The 11,993-nt window shown below is 33.6% G+C and overlaps 1 protein-coding gene across 2 annotated transcripts; it reads left to right on the plus strand.

Moving 5' to 3' along the window:
- Positions 1–1,574: 1,574 nt before the first annotated feature.
- On the plus strand, positions 1,575–9,986 carry LOC138329181 (uncharacterized G-patch domain protein DDB_G0278987-like). 2 transcript variants are annotated; one of them, XM_069275982.1, is made up of 2 exons: positions 1,575–1,737; positions 8,743–9,986. In XM_069275982.1, exon 2 carries the CDS (start codon positions 8,805–8,807, stop codon positions 9,810–9,812), a length of 1,008 nt encoding a protein of 335 aa, XP_069132083.1. In that variant the 5' UTR covers positions 1,575–1,737; positions 8,743–8,804; the 3' UTR covers positions 9,813–9,986. The 2 variants fall into 2 exon arrangements, with proteins under 2 accessions (XP_069132083.1, XP_069132082.1); XM_069275981.1 differs by lacking the exon at positions 1,575–1,737 and adding an exon at positions 3,986–4,199.
- Positions 9,987–11,993: the final 2,007 nt, after the last annotated feature.

Consider the following 11,993-nt stretch of genomic DNA (forward strand, 5'->3'; position numbering starts at 1 on the left):
ATACTTTTACCACAAATGCTTGTTCTACACTGAAAAAATCTGAACGGATGTAAGCGCTGTTTGGCCATGCTTTATCAGATAGATGGCGTCCGAATCCGGACAGATTCAAGTCTGTTTCCGTAATTCGTTTTAATATTACTTCAGCGGGTAATGCTGATTCAAGCGTTCTTGCTACATGGCTATCCTGCAAGATGGCGTGATTTGCATACGATTCTAAATACTACGCCTCAAGTGGCGTAGCAAACAGCGCCACTTGTTCATTCTAGTTTTAAAGGCCCACTACCTCTCCGAAATGGATTTTAATTTTGAAAATGGGAATGTTAAACGAGATCGATAATTTTAAAGAGTCGCAATAGTTACCGTTAATACTACACTTATCAACACTTTTTGAACAAATTAATTCATTTAACTAAAATGTTAATTTTCATAGCGCGGGTCGTCTTATGTTTCACGCCGTCGTCCTAAATACCGCGCGGTAGTTGATTATCACTGCGCCAGAAGGCAAAACAGCGAAATGAAACCCAACTGTTAGCATGTATTAAGCATAAGCTTCATGTTATAACCTAATCTTAGGTCATCGATATATAGTTTCTTATGTTATTTATGAATTTTAGAAACCTTTACGTATTGCTCCGGATAGGAAGTGGGCCTTTAAATGATACCTTGGTTGATACTAAATACCAATTTAGCATAACTGCTGAAAATGGACTATGATAGAAGCGGGAAAAAAATTCTTATTATCAATAAAAACAGTCTTAACGTATTTAAAAGAAGGTGTCCACGTTAAAGAACAAAAATTTCAGCAAAAAATCCAAATCGATCGTAATTTTGGAGGTGAAAGCTTTTACTTTTATTTCTTAATTTATTTTGTTTCATATTCAACCTCGTTTGATAAATTTTGAATTTTAAAAAGCGTTAGTTCGTTTTATTTAGTATTTACGTTTGATGTAAACATACACAATTAGGCGATTCGTTCATAAATTTGATGATTCGGAATAAATGTGTGTGTTGTGGTAATATAAAATACCCTTCGATGTGGTTAAGGTATAATCATCCTATTTTTAACCTAAATCCCAGATTACATTAGAGATATTAATCATAACTACTTACGTATCATACTATGAGCATGCCTACCTAAAATATATTACCGAAATATATCTTATATTTGTCACTTTTAATACACTGTATTCTTATCTTCTTTGTAGGATAGATTGCTGTGTTGATACATCCTAGACAAAATATCAACTTTCAAATTCGGTTTATAATAAAATCTTGTAATTACATCTGGAGATTTTGATACAAGAGTGCCAAGCTTATTTGGATTAAATATACATAGGTTTAAAGTATTGAAAGAGGACAGGGGAAAGCTCATTAGGTTACTAGGCCACATTTCTAAAGGTATATTCGACGTTCTTTGCCCCACTAAACACGATCTTGTAAAATCTAATTCCACAATATAAAGTTATAATGCTGCTCATATTGGCCGAAGATTATATTTGATATAAAGATCACTTAACCTCATGAATTCGTCACAACACTTCTATAGAGGGAAACGTAACTTTGAGAAGGACGCCTTTATGGGGTTTAAATATCCATTTTAAAAACCGGTCTAACGTGGTACAATGATAGCATTGTAGTATTATATATATACTACGGACTATAACCTGATGCCATCACAGCGGAGTCAGCCAGCTTCGGGAGAGGAGAAGATGTCTAATGGAGTGGAAGGTAGAAGAGGTAAGAGTAATGTTTATCCAGATGATATTTTCATCACGCACTGGTGCTATAGATTGAAAATTTCACTGCTGGAACAGATATATAGTTACAACATATTTAAAACGAAAGTAATACTCTAGACTTATCTTGAAATGTGTATCATTTTCATAAGCCAATCACCAATGACTTCACTTTTTTATTTTATAATGTCATTTGTGATTGGCTGAGTCTAGATTTTGAGAACACATGAAAAAGTAAGTGGTTTCTTTTAATTACGTACACTGTATTGATAAATAGAAAACCATCCCACTGTAGGAGATAGAGTGAACGATCAATCATACACTTACTATTATCTTATTGGTTCTCGTCCTTATTATTGGTCAAAACAATACTTGAATGTACTTTGAATTTGAACTTTGAACTTATTAAGATGTCACTCATACCAAGCTATTACAGACGTTATATGAAGATAAAATTAAAAAGTGACAAGGAGTTGAGTATGGACAATCATTTCAGAAGCGCATATAGTCCATACCAAATTTAACCTAGATGTTAACATGCAAACCAGATTACATCAGGCGAACCAGTTTACAAGACCTTTTAAAACATGACTAGACATACTAAAGTGACAGCATTCTTGAGATGATTCCGTGGGTGGTAACTGAATGTTAAGTGTTTTTATAACTTTTCTTTTTCTTTTTATAAATATTTTATCAAACGTCAATGCTAGATATCCACGTTGAGGGGTTGAGAGAATACCGTATACATAACTAGTTATCTACGTGGGTCAAAACTGTCACGATTTGAACAAAAAAACGAGGAAATCATTTTTTGTTAATTTACAACGACTTTAATGTTGCTAAGTCCCTGTAACAACCATGTAAATCTTATTTCGAGGCGGAAAAATAACATTTTTAGGTTGCCTTCCTTTTACTTACCGACCTTTAAGATTCAAATACCAGAAATATGAACAAATGACCCAAAGATAATTTTTCAGGTTTACCTTTTAAAACGCTGGACGATAGCATCATTAACCCTTTTTATCGTAAAAAAAACCCTTAATAACAATAATCGCATTATGAGGCATCGATATGATTCAAGGTGAGGCAGTGATTAATCAAGCTTACGGAATTAATAATCTAAATAATAAATGTTTATCCTTCAATCGGTCAGTCCAAGTTTAGAGTATTTCTCTACGTCATACGCCGACCTTGCTTCTTTTTCCAGAGACCAACAACCTCATAGTGGCTGAATACGAGGACAGTGCCAGTAGTATCACGGTTATTGTTTTTCTGTTCTTCGCCTCGATGTAGCCTTCGAATATTTCCCCTATTTAATCAAAAATTATCTTCATTGTTGTGAGTAAAAGCAGCCTTTCGAATTGGATGTCCTTAATCATTCTGTCGTCATTGGGCTTGACTTTGATTTCATCAGAGTTTCCAGGTTTGACATCAATACTTACGTCGTTTAAAATTCCAAGCCTTTCTTTTATCATCAACACTCAAATCTTCGATTTTAATTCTAATAATGCCATTAATTAAAAAAAATGAACATAAAATAATATATATCTGTAAAATCTAGATCTTAGTACGGCACTCGTAGATTTTATTATTGTTATTTTGTCAAGTCATGGTTAATGTTATTTTCCTTCAATTAATATCTATAGCGAGAAATATATAACATTTAAGATAGAGTATCGACCGAGACATGGGATGCAGGGATATAGCTATCTAGAAACCGAAAATTAATAATACTTTTGTGACTAACCTTGGTTGCACATAAACGAATATCAAACGAAAACTTCGAGAAAAGCACAAATACAGTATAAACAAATCGTTTAAAGACATCTATTTATGCGACAAACTCTCTTATTGGGTAATATCTTATATGCTTCTATGATTAATGATGTGGATCACGTCAGAGAAAAGTTAATATCGTAGACAACATCAATTTACTTTGAATTTAATAGCATAGGTTCAAGATTGCAATACCACTGTATATAAGTATAGACATTTAATCGCATTATATCAGTATATATTAGGTTCAGTTTTTATGATAAATAAGTTCGTACCAAAACCTATTCAAGGTGGAATGTAAAACCTACGAATCGAAATGTATTGTCAGTTTTCAAATAAGGCAATATCATGTTTGGAATCAATTATTTGTGTAAAAAGATTTATATATATACAATCAATCTCACAGACCTCCTGTGGACATTGATAGAGCAGAATGAATTTTAAATACTGAATAATTCATGTATTTTAGTAGTTTAATCAGTGTAGTGGGCATTTCCATCCCCGTCTAAGCTTCTCGTTATGTACGTGCTGAACAGCGGTAAACACGTGAAATTCCACTTAAAGGGGATTTATGACAGTGTTATTGTGTACCGTCAGACATTTAATTGTAGAAAAGGAAGTGTTATATACTCAGTAGACAGACTTTCGAAAGGAAGAGTGATAGCGTCAGCTGCCATGTTGTAAAAGGTAAGAATTTCACTTCTAACGCTTATAAAGCCAGTATATATCAAAGTTTACAAAAAACTTACCTGAAGAGCTCGTACAAGGGTGAAAGTTACCTTAGGTTACCTTTGCTATTTTCTATACTTTACAATGTATATTTATCTAACATAAGTAGTCATATGTCTCCATGCATTGCCTAAGTCTTCATTCTTAGAGAATTTATTGGCAGCAGTAGAAGTATCTTACGATAATATATTAACAAGAGTTGATTCAAACTTTACAAAAGTAACTTTTCTATCTGCAATCAGTATACTGTTTTTTGATTCGTGAGGAATTTGAGATGTTGAAAAAGAAACTTCTGATTGTAATCTTGAGAAAAGGTTAAGTATTAAAATGTCTTTGTTCCGAAAAAAACCCAAATCAAATTACATGAAAATATTAGTCAATAATAATCAATGCATTGGTTGGATTATTATGTTACTTACATTGGGAGTTTTAACAGGCAATCCAATATTTACAATTTCACACAACATCGGACGTGACCCCCGTGATTTGATATAGGGTAACAAACGGTAAATTATGTTTTCCGGTAAGCAGTCCCTATTTATTCACTACACAGCTTAATGCATCATATGAGTAAGACCTGTAAACTATGTGAGTTTCCATAGAAACGGAGATGTAGTGGGACTTCACACCTGTTACGTTACTGCATCTTAATTGTCTTAGAAACGGTAAATGGTTTGAGTCAGGCTTCATCAACAGAAGGTAAAATCTGACGGCTCTAAACTGACCGTGCAGGTAGAGATTTAGAACTGTGTACATATCTGTTGGTGCGTTGTCCTTTATGTATTGTGTTTGATGTCAACTTACTTGTTTACCAGGAACGTTTATTGACATACACAGGTAGTCTACAGGTAGCAACCTCCTCGTGGTAACAATAAGGTAGGTATATAATGTGGCTTAATGTAGCCACAGTCACCTCCTCGTGGTAACAATAAGGGTATAATGTAGCCACAGTCAGAGTTTCATTGTAGTTTTAATATTGTCACAACTAATGAAATGTACAGTCAAATCTATCTATATAGACCACACAGGGGGGAAAACAACTTTCTAGCCAAATGTTTTCAGATTGTATTTTGCTGAAATTGCTCATTTGGAACCCCAAATTGAAAAAGTAAATGTATCATGGATATAGAAAATCGTGGTAGTTTAAGTTATTGTTTCACTCTGTAGATGTCTTATGTCACATCATAATCATAGGTAAAATATTTCTTATTTCAATTTGAACTAGAAATACTTTAATAGTGTATATGTTGCACTTGAAAAAATATTTCATACATCTCTTAGCTTTCTAAATGTTGGGTTTGTAAATCAAAGAATATGCACAAAAATGTAAAAGCGTCCCAAAATAGCTAGGTACAATGATGTTTCATCGTGCTATTTTGCAATATTTGATATTTTTAATTAATTGTTCATCAGGTTGTTTTAACATCAATAAACTAACTAGCGTTTGCGAACGAAAGAATCTATTTTACGACAAAGAATCGTTTAGCTATTTTCAACATAAAGTTTATAATGATACGATCTATTAATGGAAATTCCAACGTTTTTTGAAGTTCAAAATCACCGTCTTATACACGGTATAACTATGTGTTCAGACTTTTCTTTGTAGTACTGTATGTAATCTATTTTTAACTCATGACGTGAAAATTTTCTTCTTGTTCATGTCCTTTTTAACAGTCTGAAATTAATACGAAAAGTTTTGTATGGAATAGTAGTGCGAAGAAGTTTAATTTTCTCACCTAATTCAAACTTTACATTTATAATCCAAAAGGAGTACGTATGCTTTTCATTCAAATCCAATTCATTTCTGTATTGAATAGATCTGAATTAAATTTCCTCTCTCATCTATGTATGAACACATAATTATTACTTTCATGTTTACATAAATGACATTGTTTATTTTGTATGAATAATACCATCAGGAAGCTTTACAAATGTGGATATCATGATTAACATGTGTATTGTACATATAATGTCTTCTTTGAATAAAAGACATCTTATATGCCTAGTGTAAAAATAATGTTGAATATATTGACGTTATATCAGCAGACATACCTTGTTTGGTATTCCTTTAATTCGTTTTAACAAGGACGAACTGAGAAGAGCATGTTTACTCATTCCCTTATTACTGCCAAACATATCATGGATGTTACTAATTTCTAAAATTGAAATCGCGTGCATACATAATCAGATAATGATTATGCTTATGTCGCAGGATTATACAAAATCATTTTATGAATAGAAAGTACCGTATTTCTAAATCAAAATAATGTCAATTTGCTTAACTTTAACAATGATTGCTAGACATACATGTCCTACCTATCATTGACACATTTCTGCATGCCCTATATACGTGTACATTATATATATGCAAAGCTTATGTTTTTATCGATAAAATACAAGCATATCAAATAGCAGACAGAACTTTATTTCAATGGGACATTTCTCTCTAGGCATCTATTTCCTTCGAAACAAACATCTTAATGAATAAACAACAATGAGCGTTATGTGCTTACTGTAGTCTCCGAAGTGGATAACGATGTCAAATTTCCGGAATGATGGTTTCGAAACAGTTGGGCGAATGTATCGCCGTGTAAGAATAGTCTAGGACGGTCGGGTATACTATTTGTTGTTTAAAAAGGACTGTTGTAGCCAATAAGTGAGATGGAATTGAGTCTTAGTTCAGATAAACATAGAAGACGCCAACGCAATTAGTCTAAGAGGCTAGGGCTGTATTATAACGAATATACGTACCCGGCCTACTATACCTTTCGGCCGGGTACAAATCGGTCCCTATGCGTCGTAGTGGAGCACTGCCTCCGAAAATCACTCGGGCACAGTTTTCTATACTTTTTGTAGATTTCCAATTATTTTAAGCGTATACATGCATTAACATATTATTTTTGTCTAAAACAAACATAACTACCATTCTTAATATATACCGTACCGCTCACAAGATGTCAAATTCACAACTTGTGGACTTGCCGTATAAATTCCCTTCAGAAAGACCTTCACATGTATTATGTTAAAAAAAATGATCAATGAGAATTTGATATTTTATATAGTTCAGTTTTATTCCCTAGTAGGTAAGCGATATCAAAAAAGTACGATAGAATGCAAAGAAACGTTTTATAATGGTTTGTATAATCATTACTTTGCTCCATTAGCAGTAATAAGCAACAATTGTAGCTCTAAAGACGACACCATTTTCTGTCTAAAAGTCTTTTGAGCTACAATATTGCAGCTATGGCTGTATAGGCCAACCGATATAAAAATGACACTGATGTAACCTTACACGTATTTAGATGTTAAATCTAAGACATTTCTGTTAAATGGTTAGGGTTGGACACTTTCATCTTGAAATATAGTTGGTTATTCTTTTTTTTTTTTTTTTTTTTTTTTTTTTTTTGAGTCGGGTTGTATGCAAATTGCAAATTGCGTTGAGTTTTCGCGGCATTTTCTTATCTTTTTTATTATTATGTTTTCATAGAGGTACGAAGAAAAAAAATCGACCAATCAGAATGTCAGATTTAGTATAGAAACAAAAAAAAATGTGTATCTATTAACCTTGATATACTTCTTATTGACAATATTCCATAGAAATGCATGACAAAACTTGAGGAAGGTTAGTTAACTTAAGATTTTTTCCTTAATTTTTGAAAAGTTGTTGTTGAGAAATTTATGTAACTAAGGAATTAAGTTAGCAAACGTTGGTAAATAAATATATGGCCGGATTATGTATTCAACCAACTGTAAAAATCATTAATTGCTTGTTCCATACAGTGTGAAAATCATAAAAAGCACATGTAATAACATACCACGAAAGACAATAAATCGGCGGTCCTCGCCTCAGCAAACACAGCATGGTGGAAGTTAATGAATCATTTTCTCGATGAACAATTACGCTAGGGAATTCATACATACGTGACAACCCTCCGATCAGAAGCATTTTGTTTACTCAAGATTCGCACTTAATAAATGTTTGTGGGAAATGGCTTTGATGAGATGCTAGCGTGATTCTAGCTTATATATGTTGTGTTAGTTGTGTGTCTCAGCAACACTGGTAAGCTTTGCACATTACCAAAAATGATTTTGGATTTGTTTTATGAAACATGTTGTGGAGAGCGTGAATGAAAAATAAAATAAGATGAGGCAAGGATATGGAATTTGGCATCAAATAGCAAAATATTTGAGTCATTTCTTTTTAAAAAGTTGAGCTAAACGTTTTAGTTTCATTTAACATGAAATCAGACTAACAAGGAGCTAAAAGCCTGCTAATGACTAGGAAATCCCCGCAGGGATCTCCGCTACTGTAATCCCGGGTAAATGAGATTGAACGTGATTGCAGGTCCAAAATCAGATATTTTTCGTTATACGGAACATTGCATGTTATAGGAAAACCATTTAGTTCTCCGCGGGGACTGATTGCTGTGAATTATAGGAACTTATGAAAGGTGTGCTTTGTAATATGACAAATATTAATTCAGATTATGTCTCTTTGCAGAAAGGCGTTGATTGAATAGCACGGGAAGAATTCTTATCCTTGGTTGGATTTCGATTGAGGAAATGGCGTCAACAGGTGGTGAAAGTTTGTCCAGAAACAAATCTGTAACGGAACCATGGATTACTAGTCCGAGAAAAGAAGCAACTATAACTGTTGAAAGTACGAACGAATCGAAAGACAATACAACAAATGCCAGAATAATTGCAAACGTAACAACAGAATCAACAAATGAGACAAGTAATGAAGAGAAGACCTTCAAATCACCAAAAGACACCAACGGCAATGTGAAGACTGTAAACAATGATGAGAACAAACAAACAACGGAACCGGAAGTACATTCACAGAAAAACGGAAACGATCAGGACAATTCTTTTGCTGAGGAGAAAAACAACGAAACCAAACCAACTTTAGTTGGAAATGTGATAGAAAATAAATCTGTATCAGGGAAGTCAAACGATGTGTCGAAAACAAACAGTATTGCTGATCTTGAACCAGTCAATGATGACGATCTGGATATGTATGACCCGGATTTACTGATTACGGAAGAGGAGAAAAAGGCATTTGAATATATGATAGAGCAAAAACGAGGCGAACTTCAGAAAGACAAAGCCAAGTTTGACAAATGGGTTGATTCTATTACTAGAAGGAGAATGTTCGCTTTAAGTCGACTTCGAAAGCTTGGAAAATGTCATGGTGAGCGTTTTAAATTTTACGGAAAAGTTCAAGACTATGTTAAAGAGGTTGAAAGTGTTCTTAGTTCAGCATCTTCCACAACGTCAGTTCACTCAGAAAATAATAAGTCGACTCCGAACTCTAGTAAACCGCCATCCGCATCACCCAATAAAAATAAGTCGAATCCGAATTCCAGTAAATCGCCGTCCGCATCATCTACTAACTCTAAACAAACAAACAGTAAAGAACCAAAGACAAATGGCTTTTCAAGAGAAACAACTGGTTTTGTTAATGTACCCAAAAATGATAAAAACTCAGATTCAATAGGCGACAAAGTTGGAAATCAAAACCATACCTTCAACGATGAGACTCCAACGATTGTTCCTGTGCAGTCATAGGGTCACCAACGTTCGTGCAAATGCATTTTTTTGTTATACACAAATATTTTTACAATATTTATCAATTTAATGATAAATATTTTTATCAAACTGCATTTGCACACTATTGTTCTTCCATAAATATATATGTATGTCAAACATTGCTGAATTAATCATTTGTTATCGTATTGTATAAAATGTTTTGCAAAAAACGTATATCTAGTTATTTCTTCTATGGCCGTCTGTAGTAATTTTTAATTTAAGAATCGATTAAATGGATTGAAATATGTGGGTAGTAGGGTCTAAACATCTTTCACACATCGTCTAGAGAATGTGTCGTTGAGGTCTATTTTTAATCCACATTGTCAATAGCGGCGACAACGAAATCACTAAAGAAATGTCTACCAGTATCATAATGAGGTAAAAACGGTATAAAACTAGCATATTAATAATCCGAAATAAAAAGGCCAAAATAAATCTAAAGTAAAATAAAAAATCATTTCTATGGAATATATATTCAGCAACTATAGGGCCTTCTTCAGTCCAAAATCAGTATCAAATTGTACATGATGAAAAAGTATAAAGTGTTTTAAGATTATTAATCGCTGGCCTTTCTCAAATAGCCAATATCTCTCTCGATGCATCCTCGGTATCTCAAGGGTTATTATCACTATCGTGAAATCCACCACTGGACTATGTCATAGTAAAACTAAAGGCATTTCATGAGAAATAAACTGACCAATCACAAGCCTACATAGACTTTCTTTGAAGATTACAGAGAGCGACACCCAACTTTAAAGTCATACAATGTACAGGTATTCTGTTCTTTTTATATCAAAAGACAAAACTACAATATCACCTGACCTCGCACACAGAACCTTCAGTTTTGATATTAGGAAGTCCGGGGTGGACATGAAGACAGTGACAGCAACCCATGGAATATCTAGGACGACCTTGAGAGGATAATTTGATGTTGGTTCTTACTGCTTACATGTATCATTTATATTGCTCTTAAATTCACTATTTAGAGCTTGACCAAGTAGAAAAAATTATAAAATATTTCCATCAACTGATTTTTTTCAAGATATATCTATTGAAATAATTTTTTCTGTGTTGGTAGTGTAATTGTGATCAAAATTTCATAACAGAATCAACTAGACATGTTAACATAAGAAAAGAAAGCAGGGGTATTGATTAACATAAGAAAAGGAAGCAGGGATGTTGATTTATGCAATTGTATCGTCCTAGATTCGAATGGTTGATACTGTATTGTAATATCTAGCTCTAGTGTATGTAATTCTTCTCATGAAAAAATACCTAGCCCATCACACATGTAGAATTCTTTGAATGATACAAAGGATCAGAGCCTATTTAGTTTTGCCAATGTAACCCTAAACAGACTTTTTTTAGCCTAATGCTATGGTGTGTCTAAGTACTTTTGTTCATTGTCTTCAACATACCGGGCTCCCCACCAGTCACATTATACTGACAAAGGGCGGACCAGTCGTCCCACTCCCAATGCTCAAGGACGTGTGAAGACTGACTGGGTTTGCTGATAGGTATATTTGGTGGTCTGCTTGAATAAGTGAGTTAGCTATAAAGTCACACTAATTAGGAGACAATACGAATATACCGCTGCCTCCCTAAACATGGACATTCACAAACACAACACATACAGGGTTGCCCGTTCTTAAATGAAACTTACCTGTTAATGGGACGTTAACCCTAATCAAGCAACCGACGATAATGAGAGTAATACCAGATATATTTTAGTAATTAAAATGCAAATTTTGTAAAACCTGATTTCGTTTAGCATACAGTACAGTATGATAAAGTCCATACTTATTCCGTTATCAGTTAGAAATCTGTAGGTAATGTCTTAAGGTCTTTATAGTTTCAAATCGATATTATTTAGATATCACACCACCATTGTGCCTATATGTATGTGTGTAACATTGCAACAAAGGCATTGATCAATTGAAACGAATACAAACTAAAATACATATCGATCCCAAAAGAATGAAAACTCATTACGAAATGTAGTACTGCATCAAAATTGAATGAAATTTGCTAATATACCACATAAATAAACTCGTGAAATGATTTTTCAACAGACTCACCAAGATGCTGTGACGCGGATTCTGTTGTAAATGTTTAAGATTTCCTCCTCTGTTTACCGCTGTGTGATGAATAACATGTGGT

The sequence above is a fragment of the Argopecten irradians genome, chromosome 8 (assembly GCF_041381155.1).
Source record: "Argopecten irradians isolate NY chromosome 8, Ai_NY, whole genome shotgun sequence".
NCBI lineage: Eukaryota > Metazoa > Mollusca > Bivalvia > Pectinida > Pectinidae > Argopecten > Argopecten irradians.

What these genes read in the sequence shown, in the direction of transcription:
- LOC138329181 (XM_069275982.1), top strand. Translation starts at nt 8,805, where the DNA reads ATGGCGTCAACAGGTGGTGAAAGTTTGTCCAGAAACAAATCTGTAACG.